This window comes from Vipera ursinii (genome assembly GCF_947247035.1).
Source record: "Vipera ursinii genome assembly, chromosome: 3".
NCBI classification, from domain to species: Eukaryota; Metazoa; Chordata; class Lepidosauria; order Squamata; family Viperidae; genus Vipera; species Vipera ursinii.
The window spans coordinates 24,100,505-24,127,974 of NC_139516.1; the positions used below are offsets into that span (position 1 = coordinate 24,100,505).

General features: G+C 37.4%; 2 protein-coding genes across 2 annotated transcripts in view; both read left to right on the top strand.

The window, feature by feature from the left end:
* LOC310638086 (uncharacterized protein) overlaps positions 1-27,470 on the top strand; it is an 880,437-nt gene that overhangs the window by 656,366 nt on the left and 196,601 nt on the right. The gene's annotated exons all lie outside the window — the stretch shown is intronic.
* Positions 19,666-27,470, top strand: part of RBPJL (recombination signal binding protein for immunoglobulin kappa J region like) — a gene marked incomplete at both ends in the record, with an annotated part of 30,802 nt that continues 22,997 nt past the window's right edge. The window contains 3 exons of the mRNA XM_083358232.1: positions 19,666-19,678; positions 20,119-20,233; positions 25,561-25,686. Of these exons, the coding sequence (XP_083214358.1) occupies positions 19,666-19,678; positions 20,119-20,233; positions 25,561-25,686 (254 nt within the window). The remainder of the gene's footprint in view (positions 19,679-20,118; positions 20,234-25,560; positions 25,687-27,470) is intronic.

The window sequence follows — 27,470 nt, forward strand, 5'->3', positions numbered from 1 at the left end:
GGGGAGGGAGGGAAAGACCAAATGGCTATGCGAGTGCAGGTTGCATGTGAGACTGATTATTAATACCTTACAAGTTAATAATTATAATGCATTAAAAGCCTATTGTGTTTGTTGGGATCTTCCGAGGTTGCCTGAAGCCTTTTTGTGCCTGTGAGTTTCTCATAATGGAATTAAATAAGCCTTTTAATAAAATATATTAGTTCACAATAATAGTAAATATCTGGAGCTCGGGTGTAGGGTGAGGTGACCCTTCACCCTCAAAATGTATTAGTCAACAGATTCCTTTGATATGTTTTTTTGTAATCTGATAAAAATTTATAATATTACTTTCACATCCAGTTGTTCACAAATTTATTTATTTTTTGAAGATTAGTTATCTAGCTTTAAATCTCAATATAGATAACCTGGTTTGAAAGTAAAAGGTCATTTTAAAGTTGATTATTCAATGGTAAACTACAGAGCATATAGCACTTATTCTTAAGTTACTTTGTTCTAAATTATCCAGCGTTCTGAGAGTCTAGAGCAGTGCTTCAGTTCTTTGGGATACATAAGGCAAGTGTCCATGTAATTTTAGCAGTTTTGTAAATTTTGGTATTAGAAATACTAAGTTGAAACTATTCTTAATGTTAAAGCAGTTATACCAATGGGTGGTTTCGTGGTATTTCTCCTGCTATATTATATTAAAATTCTTCATCATCTAGCAAAACAAGAGAACATTGTGGCTTTCTGATGGAGAGCCCAACTGCATATTAATGAACTTCATTTCAGAATATAAACCAGAATAATTTATTGAAATAAAATATTCCTTTCCCCAAACTCCTCTCTCTATTACTGTTTTGTACAACATGCCAAAATATACATTTTAGACTACTATGTTGTGCAAGCCAACCCTGGGCGGTTAGTTTATGGTTCTGTGTACTGTATGGCCCAAGAAGCAAGTAAATAGAATATCCATGGTACGCATATGGTTTATTCAGGGAGGTCAACAAGCCATCATATTTTCACAATTTAGAATATTGGGGAAATGAGCAGTTCACCAAATCCCAACTAACAATTTCACTTATCTCTAGTCACATTCAGGATATTCTGAAACACCCTAACCCAGTTGACATAAACCACAGGGAAAGAAAGGATATTAGTAGAAACAGATCTTTCTGAATAATTCAAAACAAGATGTCTAATCAATAGCATATTTTTCAGCGTGGTGACTTCTAAATGTGGAAGATCCTAGATGATTTAAGGAAACTAACAAATGCAGTAATAGCAAAGTACTAAAGTGTAGTAATTTAACTAACATGGGTAATATTATAGATTTAGAGCTCTGGAAAATAAATAATAAACTCTAGATATTAATGTAAAGATATTGATGAAAAGGTGCCAAGGATCTTCCCAATATTCTGGCCTCAGTTGGTAATGCTGGCAAAACTTGCCTGTTTGGCCCAGAAGTATATTTAGGGAGACTGGCACTTGATTTCAAGGGCACCTCATAGGTTTCACAATAATTACCTGTGATATTTAAAGAAAAATAATAATAAGTTCATTTCAAGTATTTAGCGTTCTAAAAATGAAAGGAAGCAAGATGCATGAAAGGGCATCTCCCTCCCATGATCCAGCTCTGGATATCTGAAGGAAACGTACTGGCCTGGAGGGCACGCAAATCCCCACAGCAATAACTGCAACGAAAACCACCAGATTAGCACAGATTATTACAATTTTTTCAACAACAATTTTTGAGGTCTAAGTGCTATGAACATGCAATTTCATTTTAAAGAAAGCAGCCTTGAGCCTTCAGAGATTCCACAACGGCAACAACGTTTCCCAACATTTTGTCCAGAAAAGCCTTAAGAATTATTTATTTATTTATTAAATTTATTTGCCACCTATATCATCATGGGGCTACTCCAGGTGGCTTACAACAATAAAAACAGAGAAAGGAAAGAAGTGTAAAACATAACAGTTAGCAAAGGAACACTAGAGTAAACAATGAAAAACAATGAGAATACAGCAATATGGGAACAAAAGATGGGTGGGTGCAGATGCAGAAAGTGAAGGAAGAGGTATGGTTTGCTGTCATTCTACTGGCCACCTCCAGTGTGGTACTCTTTTATTTGGTCCCCAAGCCAGCCAGCAGAGCCAGATCTTCAGACTGTTACTGCTGTTACAGAAATAGATTTCTGTAACATGGAGACTGAAAAGGCTTATGGGATAGGAGTGGTGAAGAGTCAACTTTCTAATGAGCCAGACATTCAAAATGCTAAAGGAATAACAGCATTTGCTCTATCCACCAGAGGACTTTGTAATACAATGTTCCCACTTAGTAAATGATGCAGGGAGACTCTAGAAAAGAGCAGTGGAATTCTATGAGACTATGCTAAAAAAATGTAGTGTTTTCCTTCTGTTTTCAAAAGGGAGTGTGGCAAGCAGAAGCTACTTTTTTCCTCAGCTTTGTCATTCTGGAGAAATCTTACTGAGAGAGAATGAAACAGGTCATAAACTGCCTCCTCGTGGCCAATGTAAGTAGAAACATCACAGAGGATATAGATGCTGTGTAATGGGTGCAGAAGTCATATAAAACCTCATAAAATGGGGTATTATAAATAAGCAATATTATTTATCCTTAGAATTATATAGATTATTTTTTTTAATGGAGTGTCTACATTTCTAATGTCTCTAGTTTGTGAGCTTCTTATATGCATCTGCCTGGCCACCATAAGACAGAATTCTGGACTATCTGGACTTTTGGCCTGATCCTGTAAAATCCTTCTTATGTTCTATGTCTTAAGTTCTATCTTTCTTCAGCTTCTTTTATTCCAGTCTTTGTTTTTATGACAAGATATAAGTAACTCATTCTGCTCCTTGCTTTAAATAAGCAATCAGTTGTGAGCACTTGTTCCAATTCTTGTCATAAAGGTCTTTTTGTGTTGTGTTCAACTGTTGCAGATTCCTGACCAATAATACAGAATAATAATACAGAAATGCTCCCATATGCCAACGTTAAACTCAGTTATGGAGATACACTGTTGTAGCCAGAACTTATTAAGTGGTATATATATTAATGGGTGGGTGCATGTATCATGCTAATCAAAAAGCAAAGAAACTAGAACATAATGTAATTATTAAGTTGTATTAGTCCTGGAGAGAGTCAAGTTCCACAAATGTAACTGGGCACAACAAGTCCGTTGTTGTAGGGAGAAATTGAAAAAAAAATGATGTTATGTACCTAATCCTGAATTCTTTGAAAAAAGGCAGGATATAAATCTAACTAATAATATGAATAATAATAACAGCAAGCACCCTCAAGTCACCCATCAGACCAAGAAAAAACAGTGTCAGGCAATGTTATTTATGTACTGGTTGCAAAAGCTTTGATTTTATAATGTTTCCTTTCAAGAATATGTGTATCTCCTTACAATTTTTTAAAAACTGTTACTAATTAATGATATTGCTTTTCAGAAAGGAAGGGCATTAAATTAATCTGTTTCAAGGGACAAATACAGTCACTTAATTTTAAAAAATTCTCCTCAGATAAGGTGGATATTTATTATGAACAAATCTAAACAAATTTTACAAATTTATTCTGTAGATTTCCACCCCATACCCATAAAATTGATTTAACCCTCCAGAAAACTGCAAGCTAAACAAGATTTCAGTTATTCATTCTAAACCATTTTATACCTTGTCACTTTATGCTACTTTCATACTCCTAAAAACTGGGGCATAATTACCCTATTTTACTAAAGGCCTCTTTTGTCTGTATATATATAATATATATATAATATTCTCCATGTCAGCCATTTCTCTTCCCCAACACCAAAAATGTCTTGTTCATGCCTTTACAAAATTTCCAGCTCAATTTTGTGTCAGAGCCAAAAATTAAGCCTAGAAAGCTTACAAATTTCAGTTAAGAAAATTGACCATTTCTATTTAGCAGGAACTAAAAGACTCCCTGAGGGCTGATGCATGAATCCAGTTCTGTTCTGAGCAGTAGTTGAAGCCAAAGGCTCTCAACATAAATAAACAGAAATTATTCTCAGTGTTTTTTTTAACTCAGGGTAAAACAGTGATAGTTGAAAAAGCAGTGTACTGCTGTCTACAACAAATTTGAGGTGACGTAACCCAATTCATGAGCACAGTCCTTGGGTAAGAAGCTGCATGTATCACCTCAGGCTTGTGCTTTCACAAAATACATATACCGAATGTGTGTGTGTGTGTGTGTGTGTGTGTGTGTGTGGTATCAATGTACGTTTTCAAAAAAACCCCACTCACTTATATACAGGATGATGCATTTTATAGGATAAGGATCCAAGAGGAAACATTATGTCTGCCTAAGCAGCAGTATCTATCTAAATTGGAAAATCAGATAACAATGAAATGGGTTCATGGTACAATTCTTTTATATGACAACAGTCACACAGTACAAAAAACAAATCTTATTAAACTGAACACTTATATACTCAGAATGAATTGAAGAGCTACAAGACCAAATCAAAACCATATGGTTTAGGTTTAAATGTGGGTTCACACACTCTTTTGGTCAGCAAATGGCCTAGTATTTCCCAATCTTAGCACATCTTGTCACATTCAAGTTGCCAAGATTAGAAACAGTAACTTAGCTTAAAGGACCCCTGATGCAGAATATTATTGTCTCCTGCTGAAGACAATTTTGTTTTTGTTCACATCTTATGTTTTTTTTTCTTCCTTTTGATAGGAGTGGGGGAAAGCAGTGATAAGCCTGTAGTGGCAATGCAGAAGACCATTGTTATCGCAAGGACTTAGTAGCATATTTTTATTTCTCCTTATATTAAGAAAAATCTAGAAACTTAGAACTCATTCATTGTTTTTCACTCTTGCTTGTGGAAAAAAGGAGAAGGGGAGTGGAAAATATCATGTAGGCCACACTTGGTATCATGGTAGAGACTCTAGAAAGAGAACAGAGAAGAGCAACAAAGATGATTAGGGGACTGGAGGCTAAAATATATAAAAAGTGGTTGCTGGAATTGGGTATGTCTAGTTTAATGAAGAGAAAGACAAGAGGTGGCATGATAGCAGTGTTCCAATATCTTGGGGGCTGCCACAAAGAAGAGGGAGTCAAGCTATTCTCCAAAGCACCTGAAAGCAGGACAAGAAGCAATGGATGGAATCTAATCAAGTAGAGAAGCAACCTAGAACTAAGGAGAAATTTATTAACAGTGAGAACAATCAACCAGTGGAACAGTTTGCCTTCAGAAGTTCTGGGAGGCTTTTAAGAAGAGACTGGACAGCCACTTGTCTGAAATGGTATAGGGGCTCCTGCGTGAGCAGGGAGGAGTGGACTAGAAGACTTCCAAAGTCCCTTCCAATTCTGTTATTCTATGCACCAGCAGCACAAGATTGGGGATGTGCAATACTTTGGCGATTTTTATAGATTTCACAGTCATGACAAAACCTTTTGCTGAAGCTCAGTTTATTGCCTGGTGTGTGTAACTCCAGGTAAAGAGGGACACAAACATGCATAGATTGGAACCATTTGGCCTTAGAAGCAGAAGAAACATGAACAGAAAACTGCAGGGGACAGAATGAAGCCCACTGCAAACTTTTAATCCAGCTCCCAAGTTTGTCATGTAATAATCTGCAACCAGTTTAAGTGGTAATCTTACCCATTTTATCCACTATTATGCCTGCTGGCAAAGGTAGCAGAATGTCTGTGGGAAATCAGCAATTAGAGAACAGCTGGGGAAAGGAAGTGCAAATACTGAGCAGCACTGAAAACCTAGCATCCAAGCAGAAGGCCTTGGGACTTAAAAAAAACAAAATGAAAGACATTTTGCTCTAGCGCCAAGGTGCTCACAACTGGTTGTTTGTTTAGAGCAAAGACCTTTGTAATCTAAATGGTAATAATATATTTGTGCTCACATGAAAACTAGCCAGGAGATATATAGCCTAGTGCAAGACATGACTGGAATCATTCGAAAACCTTATCTCTACCTGCAGTTTACTGTAAGTGTATAAAAACAAGCAAACAGGAGAACAAAGACCGAACAGAAGACCCAGCTGATGCCTTTCACTTCCTAGAATACTGTAATCACAACCAAAAAGGGATCCATCATCACGTAATGGAGCCAGGTAAGCCAATATGAAACTCAATTCTGCTTACTAATATCTTGCTCTCTTCCTTCCCAAGTTTCATATATGAACTATTGGTCACGTACTGAGTTTCAGCAAAAGCTGTTGCTTTGGGTTTCAACACAGCCTGCCAAGTAATAATTCCTCTTGTTATTGTTATTCTGGCTCCCTGTTATCAGAAATGCTTTGAATATTCCAGTTGAAATCCTTTAGGACAACCAGAGACATCAACTCTTTGTCTCCTGATTGTTACGACTCCAACTCTGCAAATTCCTACCCAGCATAATCAAAGGTTTCTTTCTCTTGATATTGCACTCTTAGCAAATTTGAAAAATATTGTACAATCCTCAACTTGAGATGTAATATTTTATGGAGGATATTGGCAGGCAAAGCAATTTATATGAGAAAAGACTGAAAGAATCTCTGCAGAACAGAACAAGAAGCATCTGATTGAGTTTGCAAGATACATTTGAACTTAAGCTTGAGGAAGCTTTTTAATTTCAGTTAGGATGGATGGATGGGTTGACTGATTGACTGACTCTGAGAACTCAATTTTATCTCCTCAAATTCTGTGAAGTAGGTTCAGCGGAAGGAGAATGACTGGCCCAAAGTCACCCTAGGAGCTCTCGTTGAAGGTGTCTTAAACCTAGGTCCTTTGCCCATGTCCAACACCTTAGGTATCACAGTGCACTAAAATTCAGCTACAACTCTACTTGAGACTGATAGGTTTGCATTATAATGGCCACAGTCTTAAACAAAGCTTCTGAGGTGAAGAGGTCCACCATGTATAAGTTATAAATGGAAAGTGACCCAGATTACATGTCCAATGACATTAACCTAAAATTATCAATATTAAAATTTCACTGGCTTTCTGAAGGTAGGAATTAAATATGCTGACATATGGAGTTTTTGTTGGCTTTTGGTTTCTTTCCCATATGGTGTGAGAAATATATATATTACATTATATTAGTGCTGCATTGGTCATACAAATGGCCAATGTAATGGAATATGTATGTTTTGGGTTTTTAAAAACTTTTTCTGTTATAATTTTTAAAGAAATATTTTTTTTAAAAAAAGTGTAATAAGCTAAGAGGGCTATAGGTCACTGGAGAACGGATTATATAATGAAAGAACAGGGGAATAACATGTAATCCACTTCGTTCAGATCAGATTGCAAAGAGTCTGCCTGGAAATATTTGGAAATATTTGGAATGGTTCTGAGCACATCAGACATGTCAAAAATTCCAGACTCCATCTATAGCAAAAATAGATAAAATCAGGAGAGAAAAAATCCTACTTAAAACTTCACCAGTCAAAGTCAACAGCACTGGGCCATCTCAGGCACTCCAGATATTGTTGAACTGTAAAATCCAGCAAGTGTAGTTGGCATGATTAATAGAGAAGGATCCTGAAAGTTATATTTCAATATAATACAGAATGCTACAGTTGCCAATTACTAAATTAATCCAAGGTCTGGCTCAAAATATGGCAATTATTTATGATCACACTTGGGACCAGAATTTCCACTGTTAAGTAAGGCAGCTGCTAAGTGAGCTGTGCCCAATGCTATGATCTGTTTTGCCCCATTTAAGTAAATCACTGCAGTTGTTAAGTGAATCAGGCTGTCATTAAGCAAATCCAGCTTCCCCCATTGACTGTGCTTGCTGGGAGCCAGCTGGTAAGGTCAAAAATAGTGATCATGTGACCCAAGGACACTGCAACCATCATAAATACATGCCAGTTGCCAAGAGCCCACCATTTTGATCATGTGGCCATGGAGATGCTGTGAACGTTATAAGTGCAAGGATTGGTCATAACTCACTTTTTTCAGTGTCATTGTAAGTTCAAATGGTCACTAAATGAAGGTCCTCTTTGGGTCGAGGACTACCTGTACTACATTCAACAGAAAGACCTGCTTTTCCCAGGACTTCTGAGCACTCAGTGTGAGAAACCATGTTGTCAAAGCAAGAAAATAACCAAACAAGTTTGCACCTGTAGGAGGTTTGGTGACTATTTTATCTTCTTAGCTTCTCTGTGTGACACCCTGGGAAAAGAATGGCTCTCAGCAAAATATTTCCTACTGGGCTACTAATCATTTTTCCATTAGTCTTTGATCAGGTCCTCATTACCAGCCAACAAACCAATCCAGAATAATTGAAACATGAATATGTCTTTGTCCTTAACACAGTAACAAATAGTTTCCCACATGGAACCCGTGGTTCAGTTCTTGACACAGCTCCTTGCAGTCATAGCTGGTGATGAGAGAGTCTTGAACAAAAAGCTCTTTATAAAGCAGAGAGATCATTTTACCTTTTATGTATTACAGAGCAAGAGCAGACATCTCCAGATTTTGAACCAGTCTGTTTAAAGTAGCTCCAAATCTATTCCCATGGGGAAAGATTAAAAACAGTGCTCTATACCACTAAGACATTTAAACTAAAACTATGCTAAAATTGATCCAAATTCTTTAGATACAAAGAGGGATTTCAGAAGACTTTGAATATTCTTGCAAAGATTCTAATATTTTTTATCCCAGCTCTCTCCTATTCTACTGCAATTGTAAGGTATTTTATAAATTCCAAAAATCATACTTTTCTGGACAATCCTAAGTATATCAGTCAAGTGCCTATCTCTCCTAGCTGATGATATGTGTGATAATATGTTGGTTTGAAAAACAGTCTCTAGATTAGTGATCCTAATTTGCACAGAATAGAGTGAGGATGTTTGGAATAAAACTGGGCGGTAATTTTATATATGGTTTACTGGCCAAAATGCATCAGAATTTATCAGGATTACCCTCATTACTAGCAAAGAAGAGTTTATGTGCCTTGGGTAGGACTAAGACTTGTAATCTAGTGTACTGTATACTAGATTACAATAAGCTATGATGGCATCTGGTCATGAGCATAGCATAAAGAGGAGGGCATTCTCAGTGGGTGCGCCAGCCCTCTGGAACAGCTTACCAACCGAAATCCGGATGGCCCCCGACCTCCGTACCTTCCGACGCGACTTAAAAACTTTCCTGTTCCAGCAGTCCGGCCTGGCATGATAGCGTTAATTGGGGTCCCAGTTTGTTTTCACTATTGTTTCTTATTATTTTATTGTTCAATCTGTATACATTCCTTCCTCTGTACACCGCCCCGAGTCCCTCGGGAGAAGGGCGGTTTATAAAAACTAATAAATAAATAAATAAAGAAGATTGAGACTTGGAATCCAAGACAAATAAATGGTGAAGAGCAGAACAACAAATTAAAGATCGAAAAATAGACATGGTGTGAGTCTACAAAATTCAAATCTAACAAACTTTAATAAAAGTGAAGTGTTTGTGTGTATAAAAATGTAGGTTTAATTATGAACAAAAGGTCTAAACTGTATGTCAGAAGGTATGAATTGGTGTCATCTAGGTGCATATAAAAATACACATTGATAAACTGATGACAGTTGCCATGTCATACTCTAATCTAGCGAATGGTGATAATGTAAAAGAAAAGAGTGGGGTGGGGGATTGCAGACACCTTCTGATCAAGGGGAAAACATGATTTTGCTGAGTGACATGAATGGATGGACGGGTGGAATCAGGAAAAGAGAAAGTGAATCAGCCATTCAGAAACCCTAGAATGAATTAGAATGGTGACTGATAAGTATCTTCCAAAAATGGAAATAATAAAAAGTGGTTATGAATGGTTTAACTAAAAATCTTTGATATACATAGATGTCAAAAGAATCAGTATAAAACAAAAGCCATGATTGCTTTGCCAGTTTATAATGAAGTCTGGAAGAAGTAATGAAGTATATTTGGATGATGAGAGGTTCGGAGTGTTAAGATAGAGCATTTGTTAGTGAGGTCAAGAATTGACCTCATAGGGAAAAAATTGTATGGAAGAAAAGGAATCAACTGAAATAAATGAGAATAAAAATAAATCAACTACGTGAAGAGAAAGTACAAATCCTAACTGGAAAAGAATTAGAAGACGGATTAATCTTCCAACTGAATCGAAACCCAAATACAAAGATACAAACGGTGTCAGCTTGTTGAAAAATGAATAGGCAGCAGACACATCTTGTTGTCCCTAGATGCCTTTACACAATCTCATTTGGTAGCCAAAAAGGAGAAAAAAAATACTAAAATCTTACACAATCAAGAAATAGTAATAAATTTTGGCAGTACTTCAGCAAAACAAAATTTATTTTACTATTGGCCTCCAGGGGTTATTCTATTTAGAGCCTGTTGAAACTGCACTGAAGATTCCTACAGCCTACCAGGGGTAGGCAACCTTGGCTCTTTTATGACTCGTGGACTTCAACTCCCAGAATTCCTGAGCTAGACATGCTGGGAGTTGAAGTCCTCAAGTCATAAAAGAGCCAAGGTTCCCTACCCATGGCCCTAGCCTTTACAGATTTCAGTGAAGACTATTAGTTCATCCAGGACATTTTGTGTGTATTGGGCGGGGAGGTGGGGGGGGGAGAGGGAGAGAAACTAGTTTCTTCTCAACTTTTATTCTTGTAGTCCATAATTGTACATGATGATTTGGGAAAGTTTCCAAAATGTCATTAATATCTCTGCTTTCTGCTTTCTATGATACACCACAACGAATTTCTGTCTGAATCTCTGTTTTGCCTATATTTAATATCACACAGCCACAGCTATGTAATATTTATTTACACAGCCAATTATGTTCTGAACTGACCATCAAACTAAAATAAACCTCATTAGATGTTTGAAGAATTATCTTTCATTTGCCATGCCAGGTACAATATAGGGGCATTTAGCAAGAGATTTAAAAAGATGGAGGAAATGTAATTTAACATATCTTGAAAGTCAGCTATTCATTATTTAGGTTTAGTATTCAATGCATTTATATTCCAATTTTTCATCATCAGATTTAAAGGTAGTGCTATTTTTAAATAATGGTACATACCATGGTTTGATGAATATCAAATATATTTTGATGGTTACTTTTTTCATTGCATTTTTGGGGTATCACTGCAACTAACCACTTTGATATTTTGATTTTCTCTGATTTTCCATGTGTGCAAATAACATAGAAGAGCAGGGATCAAAAGGATTTTGCTGTAAGCTGGTAGAAATGTATGTCCAATTTCCTTTGTATTTAAGTCACAGAGTTGTATTTAGTGTCCTTTAGTTTTTAATCAAAGTTTACAAGGCTTCTGAAAAAGGAATTAATCTTGTATTCATCTTTCTTTTCCAATAGGGTTTGTGAATTTTAAAGCTAAAGTATTTTTTATTTTCATTAATAACATGTGGCCAAGCCAAGCTATGGCATGGCTCTCATCTACTCTATGTAACATTGAAACACATAGCAATCTGCACATAGCAATCTGCACATAACAATCTATGTTATCATGGAACCATTTCTGGAGTTTTGCATAATTTGCACAATTATGCAAAACAGTTTAATTCCAAATGGAGTGGCAGCTCCATAGGGAGGAAGAGAGAGGGAAGAGGATTTTCACATTTGGATAATGCATGTATGTAAATTAACCATGTTTGTTACTAATGAACAATGTCAGAGTGAGTTTTAAATAAAAAAAATTAAAAAAGAGGAAATAATGCTGCAAATGTCCAAAAGCAAGCCTAAGGGAAAATCCCAGATAGTCTATTCACCTAACCTTGAGTTTCCAGGATCTTCCCATTACCATCCTTTCACATTCTCAGGTATTTGCAAGGTCACAATTAGATCTATTTCCCTGTATTCATGTTATCTCTGGGAATGTAGTTTGGAAAATGTTCCTGTCTTTGTCTGAAGTAACTACTATTGAACGTTCATTTACTGAAAGAAGTTGGGGGGCACTTGATATAGACATTTCCTGTATATTCCATTTCCTGTTTTAACAAATCTATTTTTTTTCTTTAAAAAAATTAAAATCATTCTGCCAACATGCATAGAGGGAGATACACTAACAGGGAGATACACTAAGTTGCTTATAAGGGGGGGGGGGGAACTTGCATAATACCTAAAGCTGTGTTGGTTTTACAAAATATACAGAAGGCTAATTCTTTCCTTGCAGAAGCAGGTAATATAAAAAGGGTTAAGGGTGAGCTCCAGTAACCACTCTCTGAATAGACCTTTATTGAATCTGCAATGAAATCTGGGATGTAAACCATATATTAAAAACTGTGATTGAATTAGGATAAGGGTAGAAAAGGAAAAACAATTGTGCAACAATTTAGAAGAACACGCTCCTTCGAAAATTCAGCAGGGCTTCTCAGTTAGATGAGATTGCTGAAAATGGGAGTTCTATTACAACACAACCAAAAGACACTGAATAGGAGAAATCTGTCTTAAAAACTGATTGGATTTGCATGCTGGGTTCATTTAACACACCCCCAAAAGCTCATTTATTAAACTAGACATATCCAATTCCTGCAACCATGTTGTGTATATTTTAGCCTCCATGCCCCTAATCTTCTTTGTTACTCTTCTCTGCACTCTTTCTAGAATCTCAACATCTTTTTTTATATCATGGCAACCAAAACTGAACGCAATATTCCAAGTACGGTCTTTTTCCAAGGCATTATAAAGTGACATTAATGCTTCACATAATCCTGATTCTGTCCCTCTGTTAGTGCAGCCTAGCACTTGGCTTTTTTGGCAGCTGCAGCACACTGCTGGCTCACATTTAAGTGATTGTCCACTAGGACTCCAAGATCCCTTTCACAGTTTCTACTATCGAGCAAGGTACCACCTATACTACACCTATTCACTTGGTTTTTCTTGCCTAAATGTAGAAGTTTACTTTTATCCACATTGAATTTCAGTTTGATAGATAGGGCCAGATTCAAGTATATCGAGATCTTTCTGTATCTTGGGCTTATCTTCTGGAGTGTTGGCTATTCCCACCAGTTTATTGTCATCTACAAATCTGATGTGTTCCCCTTCTATCCCCTTGTCTAAATCATTGATGAATATATTGAAGGGTATTGGGCCTAAGACAGTCAAGATCGACAGAAAAGGGTCATCCCTCCCCATTAAAAAAAACAGCCCATAAATAGCCTGGACTCATAAAGAAGCAACTAAACTCCCTTTTGAGCCATGGATTTTGAAAACCTTGTACACACATGTTTATTTTTAACCAATATAAAGAACAACTTTTCCCAGTGTAACTAGCCTTGGACATTTACAATGGAATGAACTAATGACATATTGTGGTTTTGGCTAAAAATCTATTGTCTCTCCTGCCCAAACTATTTAGTATTTGAATCATATTTCGTGCCTGGAAACATACAGCTATTCCATTCCTTTTCACTGGATGAAGTATAGTATTGGCTCCCTCTTATCACTTAAAAAAATTGTGTGTATGTGTGTGAAGATTTCCCTTGTCCCGTCGTTTTTAATTCTAGGCAGCAGTGCTCATCTCTGTTTCTGAGCCAAGGGAGCCAGCATTATTCAAAGATGCTTCCATGAGCATGTGGCAGGCATCACTATATACCGATGTGCACAGACCACTGTTACTTTCCCACTGAAGTGGTGCCTATTTATCTACCAGCATTTGCATGCTTTTGAACTGCTAGGTGGTCAGGAGCTGGGGCAAAAACAAGAGTTCACCCCATCACATGGTTTTTTGAGCTCAAAGTTCCAACCTTCCGGTCAACAAGCTGAGTGTCTTAACTACTACTCCATTATGCCCCCTTATCACTTTGCACACCTTAACTAGGCTAGTGTTTTTCAAATGTAGCAATCTTAAGATGCGTGAACTTCAACTCCCAGAACTCTCCAGCCAGCATGCTTTGGAGTCCACACATCTTAAAACTTGCCAGGTTTGAAAAATACCGAATTAGATCCTATCAGCCTTTCAAAAGGTTCAGAAGATCTGGCTATTCCCTTGAGTATAAGAACAGACAGTTGATGAACCCATCTTGGTATTATGTTGTACATTTTTGTGTCACTCTAAGCACATTGTGATGTTTTTCATTTCCTTTTAAATTGCTTCAATTTGTTTTAAATTCCAATTGTTAGCCAACTAAGGTCATATATCAAGTAGGTGGTTACATAATTTAAATACCAAATAAAGGAATAAAAATAATTAATGGAAGTCTTCTGGTCAAGCCAATAATTCATGTTCCAAGGCATAGATCTTATTGCTAGTTTGTTTGCTTTCAATACATTTTTTTAGAAAACTGTAAATTGCGCAGATATTGCAATTATGCACAATAAAAAGCTCTGCAAATATGGGGGGGGAGGCTTCTTCAGTATTACCAGGAACAGTAAAAGTCAAATTTAGAGATGGTAACAGCCTTTACCTGCTCCCTGAAGGATAGTTAAACCAGTAATAGTTCAAAATTATCTGGAGCTCAGCAGATTGGATAATCCCAACCTTACATCATATTTGCTAGTTACCTATTTATTCCTAAATGTATCAAAATACTTGTGAAGTTAACTCTTATCATTCTTAGAATATAATTCTATATTTTTGTCTCAGAAATAATTTAATGGGGTTTATTTACCTGGTAAGATCGAATCCTTAGTTAGTTTAGATTGAACAACCATAGCCCCAATTTCTCCATTATACACATACAGAAAACTTTAGATTGACTTTGAAGTCCTGACCCTGTGTTCTTTTGCTGAGATATAGTTAACAATGGTACTCACCCAAATGGTTATGCAACATGATACCTGGGAAATCCTACAAAAATCTTTTTCTTCTTGCATTCACACTGCCATTGGACACATTCTGATCAGCAGACTGATCAACATGTTGCAAATATTATTGTTGTTGTTGTTAATCATCACACAGTCAGCCAGATGTTCAGACTGGGTTTGGCATTTTTGTCTATCGAGTCCTTACCAAGGACCTGGGATAGGCATATCTGGAAGTTTGATGGTGTTACAGATATTGTGTCAGGATGGAAGCTGTTCCAAAAATCAGCAGCAGCAGCATCCTGGGATATCACACATCTTCTTCATGCTATTGTTGAGCTTATTATTGAATCCCAGCAGTAATAGTAGCTAATTCAATGTTTATATCTTAGTTTGTATTTATGAAGAAGAGTATTAATCCACAATAAGAAAATCAAGTAAGGAACTGGACATCAGAATTGGTGCTACATTCTGCATGCTGGGAAGCTGTTGTCTCTTCACAGTCATGCTCAGAATATTTACTGGTTACCTGAATCCCTTGTATACACATAGCCATAGATTTTGTGTTGGTTCCATAATGTAGGCATGTTTTAGAGGAAACTTCTGAAGATCAGTGGGATCTAAATAACTCTGTCAAATACAATGAATTTTAATGTCATGTTTAGAACAGATTAAATCTAAAACCATCCCATTACTAACCCAGTGGCTACAAACTCACTATTTATTATTATTACATGTTAATGTAAATCTGAAGTGTTCTGCACATTGAGGAATACTCATATACTATGCAGAAAGTGTGAGTGGTATGCTGAGTTGTTGCAACCCTTAACATTTTTGCCCAATGCAGGATCACTTTATGCACATTTACTTAGGAGTATGTCCTAATGCCTGTATTCATGTGATATGATTCAATAGGTTAATTAAAGTCCTAAATGTTGCATGATGGAACATGTTAAGCTTGGTTAGCTGAATTTTCTGAACCCAAGCATTGAGTTCATTGGAATATTAGCCACCAGTTCCTTCAGGATGAAAAATAGTATAAAAATAAAATTTAAAAAATGAAATAAAATAAAAAAATACATTATTGATTTTTAAGCAGAGCTTCAACAAATAATGGAAACTACATCCAAGAGAAATATGCATAAGATTGCATTATATCTTCCTAAACTGGAGCAATCCAGTTTGCAAATTGAACCCTTTTACAGAAATGTCAGATGTAATTTGAATGTATCTGCTAACTTTTCGGTTATGTTTTCGCTTCACATTTGAAGGCTGAACAGATTTTCCCCCTTCTTTTTTTTTATGTACTGCTAGAGTATTTAACACAAAGAGACATATTGTGTTTGACCAACCAAGAATTAATTCATATGGAATTCTTTTTTTTAAAGCCACTAAAAATCAAATGAACAAAGAAAAAAGATCTATCCACTCTCCTAATGAACAACATCTGATGAAATGCTTTGAAAAAGACAGAAAAACACCCTTTTGAAAAAGAGAAAATTTTTAAGCAGTCTTCCCAGAAGGCTGAAGGAAAAGCTTACTAGTTTAGGTAGATAGTATCACTTTACCACATAAATAAATAAGACATACCAAATTCTGCTACCACATACCAGACAGGAATTCATATTTGAAATGGGGCCAGTTCCATCTTTGAAGTAAATCCCATTGACTATATTGGGCTACTCTCTTAGGGACATATGCCAAAGCAAAGTTCTGCAGTTTTGCTCCAAAAAATAACTTCTCTGTTCTCACAAAGTTTTAGCTACCACAGCTTTTACAAGACAGATCTGGTGATCCCTGCAGGAGATGCAAGCCTAAATTTGAAAGGTAATTTATTTTGCTAGTTTTAAGCATTCAGATTCAAGGGGAAAAGTCGCATTAACTCAAGGGGTTTGGAGCCAGGCTTTTCTTAAATGGCTTCTTGGAAAAAATGGAACATTCTACAGAATATTTTTCTCTCCATTCCTATTTTCTGCAGTACATGATTCTCTTCTAATAAGAGTTTCACTCAATCACAGAAAATTCTTCTGTGTCTTCCCCGCCCCCTTTCATTCAAGACTGCCTGCACAAGTCCTTGCCATTTTTCTGGCAAGATTTTTCAGAAGCGGTTTTCTGTTGCCTCTTTCCTATGGCTGAGAGAAAGTGACTGGCCCAGGGTCACAGATTTTGTGCCTGAGGGGGATGTGGGGAACTAGAACTCAGTCACCCAGTTTTTAGCCTGATGTTTTAATGACTACACCAAACTGGCTCTCTTTGCAACTTAGCCCCACTTCTACATTTTTTAATTAACTTATTGAAGCAGCTGGTTTCAGGCTGACTTAGCCCAGCTTAGCCCTACCCTTCAGGAACCATTTTCCTTTGAAGCTCTGCAGCTTTGCATGGGGAAAAGTGTGTATTCTACCTAAACTTGTAGAAATGTTTCACTCTTGATGCAACTTTAAACATGTTTAAACATTAAACGTTTTTAGTACTACCCAATGCATAAAGCACAGAAACGAAGGATCATCTCAAAGAGACATAACTTACAACTTGGCATGCCAATACTTGTTTGCAACTTTGTCACTTTTGTGTAAATATAAACTATGCATGTTTACATGAAATAGGGGTGATATTTTAAGTATTCGTGTAAGCAATAGAATACCTCAATGGAAATTGAACTATTAATCAAAGGTTAACATTATCTGGAAATAGCTTCCATAATAAATTAATGTATTAGAATTATTAGAATTAGCCAAGTCTTTTTAAAAAATGACATGTAATCATGTGTCTTTTCAGAGTCTGCTCAATTCTTTGCCATGTCTTACATAGAGGATACAGACATTATGTAGTAAATAAAATATGTTGATTAATTTTGCTTACCTCCCAAGGCTATGTGGAAGAACAAAGAACTGATTTGATTCAATTAAGGAACTATAACTATAACAAACTCTAAGCTGATACTTATAGTTCTTTAATTGATTCTGCATGCATAAAAAACTTTGAGAACATAGTAAAAGCCATTGGTTATTTATGCAAACATTACTGCATGCACCAGCAATTATGATAAACATTTTGAAGGTATAAAGAATAAACCTTGTTTAGACCTTTTCATGCTTAAGAGCACTGCAGTGATGTATTTTAACTGAAGTAAAAGAAAAAAGTACAGCCACAAAGAGACAGCTGTAGAAAGCATTTCACATTCCAGAGCAGCACGGAATGAGCAAATCCAGAGTCTTCAATATTAAAAACAGCAGATAATGTACCACAATTGTTGCATCTCTATAAAATAGTTATTACAACTGTAACAGGAAATATTCTGATTTCTTATTATATAGCAATAAGTAGGTCTTATGATATTCCCAGCATTCTGTGTTCCTGTCACAAATGGATTAGCGATGTCAAGAAAAATCTAGACATTATTTTTTAAGTTCCCATGAAACTCTATATTAGTAATACATGGGTGGCAGGAACTCAAAAATTACAAAGGGTGAGCAAGGAGAAAAATATATCTCTAATTGTCTTTCTACCTTTTCTCCATCCAGAAAAATCCAGTTCATTAAATTATTGGTATTGTTTTGAACTAATGATTAAGAAAGGAAGAAAAGCATAATCAGTTGATTATGTCTTAAATTCACACACATGATTACTTTCTTCTCTAGTGGCAGCTCATTTTTTACAACTCTTAAGATAGCTTGAAGAGTAGCAACTGAGTGGTGGAAGAGAACTGATTAAATCCAGATTCAAATTCTTACTAAGCTACAAAGCTCACAATATGGGTAGTCACCATCTCTTGAGATAAAACTGGTTAGAAGCCATAGATCTTCAATAGCATCGATCATAGGCTATGAAAGAGATACTTAATAAATAAACTGTTTTCTCTAAACAATGAGAAAAAGTGGTGTTCTGCTTTGGAAAGTCTATGAGGGCTAGTTGGATATATGCTAACTTTTTCCCCATTTAGGAAAAAGTTTATACCAGTCTTTCCCAGTGTAATACCTACAAGTGGGTTTGTCTATTATATCCAATATCCCTAATCAGCAAGATAAGCAGAAATAAAGAACACCATAGTCCAATATACCTAGAGTACAGTATTGGGAAATGTATGCTTCTATAGTGTGTGTGTGTGTGTGTGTGTGTGTGTGAAGAGAGGTCTATATCCATTTTACTTAGCTCCTTTGTCAATAGGATATTTGACTGACATACTATGAAAACAACAAATATAAGAGAATCACTGTAAGTGATGAATTTGAGCCAAGCATCTGCATTTGAGAATTCACTAATATCTCAGGGCATGCATGTTGCCTTCTGATGTGCTTCAGCCACTTGCTGAAGCAAATCAGACCTGCCTCAACTAAAATCTGCAACACGTTCTCTGCCATTCTAACCAAGTCTCCCTTGATGTCATTGGAGGTTCTTCTTTGCTTGATTACATGGCTTCCTACTTTCCAGCTTCAATCCCCATCATTACCACACAGGGCTGGGAAAGCCTCCTGCTTGAAACCTTGAAGAGCCAGCACCCAGCCAGACAAGAGATGAAGCAATAATTTGGCTTAAAATAAGAAAATGAGCGACCTAATTTGTCTCCCTAGGCTGAAACTTTGGGCTGACAAACCTCAGTCAGCAGGTTGGTGGAACAGGACTCTTCCCTATGGTCCCTCATTATCTCCCTCCACTTTTTGGCAAAGAGAAATCTTGATGTCAGAAGGATATACACATCCTGGGATCTTAAGGGCAAAAATCCTTAAGGATGGTAGAGATTTTAAAAGGATAGGGAACAATAAATCAAGTGAGGGGAAAAAGAGCATGTGTAAAGATACATAATTGGCCATACACACTGCATTATGCTCTACGGTAGAAAAGAAAGATTTTATATATGCTCCCTAGTCAGAATCAAGCCACAAGCCAATACAAAAACTGCCTTCACACATTTAACCAAGTACTAGAAAAAGAAGTTATACAACTGCTTAACAAACTGCCGGTGGAAATGCGAGAAACGAGTAGGTTCAAGGCTGCCTGGTGTTGGCTATTTGGAGAAATGGTAGTCAGCTGTTTCTTTGCAATCTTTTCCCAAAGGGCTTTCAGGAAAAGTTAAAATGCTGCAAATGCCTTGTTAGGTGTAGGTCTAGTGATGGTACCTGACGTCCAAGCGATTCTCAGAAGTCAGATTTGGGGATGGTTTGTGAGTGAGGGGGAAGCCCTATCCTCACACCCCAGTGTGAATAGATCTTACAACCACACGCGGCTTGTGGGTTGCTACCTATTCTTAGCTTTCCAGGCTTTCTCAAAGCAGCGGCCAAGAGAATCCTTGGGCTTTGCACTTGCACATGGCCAGGCGGTTCCTCGGGAACTCGCCTTTGGAGATGATGGAGATCAATCGTGAGCCTTCCGGGGCAAACTTGCGCCTGGCCCGAGCTCAACTCGAGCTTTCGTCTTGCAGGTGCCCGGCTGTCTCCGGAGCCCCTCACTCACCTGGGCCGGCAGGAAGGCTCGGCGAGACAACCAGCAAGGACAGCGGCGTTTGGGAAGACGACTCCCCCGCAGTCTTGGTCCAGGTAAAGCGGATGGGGAAAAAGCGGAGCGGTCGGTGGGGGAGGCAGGCAGCTCCGCTCGGTACTGGCGCTGCAGACGCTGCTCGGACTGAGAGGAGCCAGAGGGGAGAGCGCGGACTTTAATCGAGAAGCTGGAAAGGATAGGGGGGAGGGAGGCTGACCCCTTGCTCTGTGGGGCTAAAGTGCGGGGCTGTCCCGGCAGGGAGCGGGGCTGCACTGTTTCAGCCCCACCCAGGCACCCAGCATGGGTGGCACCGGGCCTGGGGTTTCCCCCCCACCTCACTCACTGCCAGGCACGAACCCCCTCCCCTTCTGCCGCAAGATCTCCTTGAGCCTCCCTCCGGAGGGGTGAGGGTGGCTGGCTTAGCTAGGCGCCTTTGAGACAAGGTCAAGGATAGGAAGTCCTAATATTAGTGTGTCTCCGGCAATGTCTGTGCAGTCCTGTACAATCGCTAATATCTGGAAGATAAGCGAAGTCCAACTTCAGTGCAATTGAAAATCCGGTGCATCGTCTCCTGAATGGACCAATGCGGAGTAAGGAATACTATAGTAGTGTAACCCCAAAGGTGCTTTTTCAAAAGGTAACTGGACATCGTTTTCCCTTGAAGACGTTTCGCTTCTCATCCAAGAGAATTGAATGAGAAGCAAAGTGTCTTCAAGGAAAAACAAAGCCCATTTGCCTTTTGAAAAAGCACCTTTGGGACAACCATGTCCTGGATGAATGAGAATCTTCACAGACGTATAGTAGGGCAACCATTCATAGATTTTCCTTATAGACAGTTCTAAAGAAAAACTTTACACCAGTATTTTATTTTAAAATGTGCCAAAGTAAGAAATTTATTAAAATGTGGATAATAAGTCTTATTTGGTGTTGTCCGTTATACAGTGAGACAGCTGGAGGGACCGTAAAGCCCTGTTCTCTAAGACTTCTGTAATTGGGCTAATTGTGAGTGTCACACCACAGTCTGATTAAAAGGCAGTCAGAGATAAGTAATCTCTATCAAAAATGGGAAATTGTGCAATATGAATTGCATTCGGTATACTGCTTTTAATCACCTTGTTGTCACAATAAAAATCTTTAAAAGAATGTTAATGTAAAAATCCAGATCCCCAGTAGCATCATTGCTTAGAGAAATTAGATCTCTGACTCATATTTCAGTTGATGCTGGGGAGATTTTTTTTTCTCCATCTGGCACAAGCAAAAATTCACCAGCTCTTAATGTTTGCAAATCATATCCTTTCCATCATTCTCAGCCTGAGTTTAGTATTTCTACCTAACCCGTGAAGATGGAATCCTAAAGCTTATATACCTCCATGATGCTGATGGAGACATTAGTCCTTTTCAGGTATACAGAAGGAAGCTACAAAGAAGAAGGTTGAGAACTAATTTGTCTGGCTACAGAAACTTGGACCAGAAACAGTTGTTGCTATCTCAAATTTGTTTAAATCTAAGGAAAAAACTTTCTGACATAAGATGTGTACAACCATGGAATAGACTACCGATGAAGGTTAGGGCTCCATCCTTTCTGAAGGTTTTTAAGAAGAGGCTGGATACTGCATCTCATATTAACTGGTTTTCCACCACATTGTACAATGACCAAATGATTCTTGTGATCTCTTCCAATGCCACAATTCTGTGATTCAATCAAGTGATTATATTCAGGTGAATTTTAATAGCATCAGGCAACTATATAATGGCATGTTTAGTGGACCCTGAAAACATAGGAGGAAGCAGGAGCATTTCAGAAAAGATTCCTTGGTCCAGGGAGAAAGGAAGGAAGCTAGGAGTAACTCCATCATGATTATGCTAGTTATAAGTTGATATGCAGAATTGACAGCCTTTCAAGATTCCCTTACCTTGCCTACTAACAATAGAAAGCTAATTCAGTCTAGTAGTTAAGATGTTGGACTAGGAACATGGACATCTGGGTTGTAGTTTTTACTTGTGGCATGGAAGCCTGCTGGATGACCATGGACCAGTAATCTCTCTGAACCCTAGGAAGAAAGGTCTAGCCATGATTTGCACTGTAAAAGTGCAGTGATACCAACTGAAACTGGCTAAGTGTTGGACAAATATGTCTCTTGGAAGGGGAGAAGAGAAAGGCTAGGGAAACTAGCACATAAGCAACACATTGAATTGTAAGCTGCCCAAATGTAAGTAAGATGGTAAGCTGTAGAAATTGAATAAATAAAAAAATAAATCATAGTGACATCCCTAATTGTTTTCAGGAAGCTGAAATGAGTAAGAGTGGTTGAGCCACATTCTGAAAATAATGCTGTATCGGGTAGATACCGTTCCTGCTGACACAATTTCAGAATTGAATGAATATGCCCTAGTTTCTTCTACTATACTACCACTACTGAAATAGTGGTGATATAGTCATGCCTTCTTTTCCATGTAAAATTGTGGAACTCTGTTCTCCTCTGCAGTCCTTTGCTGGAAGCCTGGAGAGAAATTGTTATCAACAATAGAGATGGGTGAAAGGAAGGGCATGAAAAAACTCAGGAAACATCATGTTGGTAGAGATGGAAAATGCTGATTGAAAAAAAAAAGCTGAAACGGGTATATGGGGAGTGATCTCAGCAATTTGCCATCTGATAAATTCATGATGTGTGATGAAGCCTACGGTTCTAAATATTGTGTAAATGGTAAGGTTTCTTCTATAGAGAATATACTTTTTATATTGTCAAAACTGACTCCCAGAGATTACTTTCTCCTAATCTACATAATTCATCTCTCCATTATGATAAGCTTTTACAATGACCATAGTTAAGGCTCCATTATGCTATCTTTAAAGTTCCTAGCAATTCAGTTTTATTGGTGTGATATATTTGGTTGTCTTTAATTTTCAGTTATTGAACTAAGAATAAACAGGAAAAATCATGCATAGAAACATGAAGAGATTGAGACTTAAATTTTCAAAATACACATGATGCCTAAAAATACAAACAAGCTTCTTGGAACCCATTATCCTTGTACCTCATCTTGAATGCACTTGAGTTCCCTGTACAGCAACTCTAATCATATTCCATCGCTTTCTGTCCTGATATGTTTAATTGCATAAAATATTCTTGGCACATAAGAATTGTTCATCCTTTAATTTGCCTTGATTTTCTGTGTTCGTGCTTGTGCAGAAGCCAACTGGAAATATAAATGATTAAACATGTTCATCAAGTTTTGACTTGGTATAATTGAAAAATTATTTACATCTTCCTAGATTTTTATGCATACTAACTAATGTACGGACAGGAATTGTTTTTCTCATTAATTATTGCAAACATTAATAGTGATGGTACAGACTAAAGAGAAGAGAAGAATGAGAGGATTTATTCAAATGTGTTAGAAGCATAACCAATAATACTATTATTTGCTTCCCAACAGATGTTAGATAATTGAAGTTCTCAGTTACTATTTTGTGCCTCTCTGAAAGCTCTGCAATTTGATCTTTGAAAGAATACTCCACCTTTTTTCTTGGTTGGGCAGGTGATATTGGATACTAATAATGAAATTACTTTTATTTGTTCATCTACTTATGTTAATGCATTTATTTATCCCCAAATTGATTCACCTGAGTTTCTGAGTAAGTGTGCATACTTTTAAGTATATAATGTAATACTTCCTCTCTGTTGACTCTAGAAAAATTGTCTAGAATGTGTAAAGGTACTTCAATTTTTTTTTTATTGAAAAGTTTTAACATACAATTTTCCTTTAAAACCCCCCTCCCCCTCCCTCCACCCCCCCTACCTCTCCCCCCTCCCCCCCTCCCCCCCCGACTTCCCAGAGCTAAATACAAGGTATATATATATAAAGCAATCATAAACAATCATATACTAACAACTATAAACTCTAAAATCCATCACTCTTTAGCTTATATAGGATAAAACAAGCCTTAATAATATTAAATATATATAGAAAAACTAAAAGAAAAAAAGAAAAAAAGAAAGAAGACTTATTCAAATGCTACATGAAACTTCTTAACCCTATACTTATTCTGGATAAACTCAATCCATTTTCTCCATTCCATAATATAGCGTTCTTGCGAGTGATCTTTCAAATAGGCCGAAATCTTCGCCATCTCTGCCAGGTCAGAAACCTTTAAAGTCCACTCTTCTATGGTCGGCAGTTCCTCTTTCTTCCAATACTGACCTATCAAAAGTCTTGCTGCTGTAATTAAATGCAACATCAGCTTGGTGTCCACAACTGTAGCATCTGTAATTATTAAAGGTACTTCAAATTTATGTTGTAAATGTGGACAACATAAAGTGACATTTTATCTTTTATCATTATCATAAATAAACCCAGACATTTTAGTGGTCAAATACATATTTTATTTATTTATTTATTTATTTATTTATTTATTTATTTATTTATTTATTTATTTATTTATTTATTTATGGGATTTATATCCCGCCCTATCTCCCGAAGGACTCAGGGCGGCTAACAACAAAACATATAATAAGTACAGAAATTAAGATAAAAATAAAATTAAAATCATCTGTGCAATAAATTAAAATTAAAAATTAAAAATAAATTAAAAATTGTAAATATAATTAAAATGCCTGTCAGTCCAGTTCAGCCAGGTGGAAAAGGAGTGTTTTGAGGCCGCGGCGAAAGGACTGGAGATTTTGGGCCATCCGAAGCTCAGGGGGGAGCTGATTCCATAGGACTGGTGCTCCCACAGAGAAGGCCCTCCCCCTGGGGGTCGCCAGCCGACATATAATGATATAAAGAAGTTTAAAGATTAACATTCAACTGAAACCAGAACTTCTCTCACCGGGATTAATGGACAGCCAATTGGAAAAAAAACCATGAAAAATTATGTTTATATATGATTAATTCTGCAAGACTACACATAGTCCTCAACTTATAACGACAATTGGGATCAGAATTTTCATTTCTTAATGGTTGTAAGTTGGGAGTCCCTGCGGATTTTACTCCACTAATTGTTGCCAACTAAAGGGGGTAGTACTCATCTTTGTTTCAAGGCCATTGAGCCAGCATTATCCAAAGACATTTCCAAGATCATGTGGCCAGCATGACACATTGGGGCACTGTTACCTTCCCACCAAAGTGGTACCTATTTATCTACTTGCATTTGCATGCTTTCAAGCTGCTAGATTGGCAGGAACTGGGGCAAGGACGGGAGCTCATCCCGTCATGTGGCACTCAGGTCTCGAACCTGGGCTGCTGTCTTCTCAGCCAACAAGCCCAGCATCTTAACCACTGAGCCACTGCGCTGCCCCTGGTTCTAAGTTGAGGACTACCTGTTTAGTACTGTTTTTTATTCTTCTAAATATGAAGTATGTACTGTTGATTATCCTCTATATAGGTCCAATCCAGAGCAAATGGACCCTCTCCAAGATGCTGTGCATAGATATCTTCAGCTTCCATTTGATCAGACGGTGCTGATACTTCATGCAAAGGTTGCTCAGAAATCATATGGGAATGAAAAAAGGTAGGAAAAAATTCGAACTTCCTGTGAAAAGTAGATATCACTGGAAATTCCCGCAGTAGTTTAGATAGCGTAACTGGACTTCTTTGCATATGAGTGCACACTATGTGAAGTATACTATGGATCTCTTGATAGTCCATTGTTTTCTATAAATGTCTGGTTTGCCCAGGTAGTGGTCCTCTGACAGGTGCTAAAGTTCTATTTCCAAAAGTTCAGTCAGCTTCATAATTAGTGATAGATGCTGAGAGTCATTGTTTAAAATTTGGGCCTGGGGGCAATTCTAACTGGAACATTCCTGAACTATATCTTAGTACATGGATATGTACCTCATTCATAATTTGGGTTTTTCTGTATATAGAGTCAATATTTTAATATCATAGGATATTCCAATTAGAATAGATTCTCAATATTGATTCAGTATAGCTTATCATTTCAGTCAGTTATTTTTACTGCACTGTGTTGACCATGGTCCATGATATGTCTTCTCAGTTTAAAGCTTAACAGTAATGTTTAATCTTTTAAAGCAATTCAATATGTTCTATAATTCATAAACAATTAATGATATATCTCAGGGGTGTCAAACTCAATTTCATTGAGGGCCGCATCAGCATTGCAGTTGCCCTCAAGGGGCCGGGTGGGTATGGCCAGGGTGGGCGTGGCCTACTGGGTGGGTGTGGCTAGAGTGCATATGGCCTACTGGGTGGGCGTGGCCAGCTCTACATCGTTCGCATCAAGGGTGCCAATGGGGGCCTGGGCAGGAGTGGGACAGATCTGAGGGTCTCTGGCAGAAGGAGGGTCTCTGGGCCAGGGCCAAGGCAGTGGGGGCCATTCCCTCACTGTTTCCAGGATGGCTTCACGGGCCACATGAAACCACTTCGCGGGCCGGATCCAGCCCCCGGGCCTTGTGTTTGACATGTCTGATATATCTGTAATACAGTTTAGACATTTTTTATTTGTATTTTTTTCTTTTATCTGTTGCTGTTTATATTATTCTTCCAAAACATCTAATAAAAATTTCTGAGGGGCAGAATTTGCCTATTTTAATTTGTAGCTTAGTATACCCTTTCTCACAAACTAATTGATTTTCCTGTCACTATCCTATCTAGGAAACCTATAAGGGAATAAGTGGAAGCAAGGAGTTTGCCACTAACCAATGTGCCATAACAGAGAAATATTATATTCTCCCCTTTATATTCTTGTCTGACACTATGCTGAGAAGTTCATCAACATGTCTGCTTTGTACAGATGTCTGAAACTCTAAACATAAGAAAGGGAAAAAAATTCCTGTTTTACATAATAGAAAGTAATTGTGCACAAAGAAACAAAAGAATTTCTGAACATAATTTGTGGTTAAAGAAGGAGCCAGATCTATCCATTAGAAGTATTTTTATTTACAATTGTAATTGCAATCTTTCCAATCCAAAAATCTTAAAAATAATTTGCATTTATTCGTCTTGTGCTGTTTCTATGTTTCTACAGATCTCCAGGATATATGCAGAGTTAATCTGAAAACCTGTCTGACATGGGGTTAGGTTAGGCTTAAACAAATCTACACTGAATTATATACTTTAATAGATGACTTAGGACAAGTCATTGGCAGGGTTTGTATATTGCACTATGTATTTTTGACTTAGTGCTTTTTGAATTCATCCAATAATTCTCAGCCTAGTCCTTTTTCCACCCCAGCAGCTGTAGTAGGATTACAATAAAAGGCAGAGAAAATCTGGCAATCAACCTATTCTCCAAAGCATCTAAAGGCAAGACAATGGATGGAAATTAATAAAAGA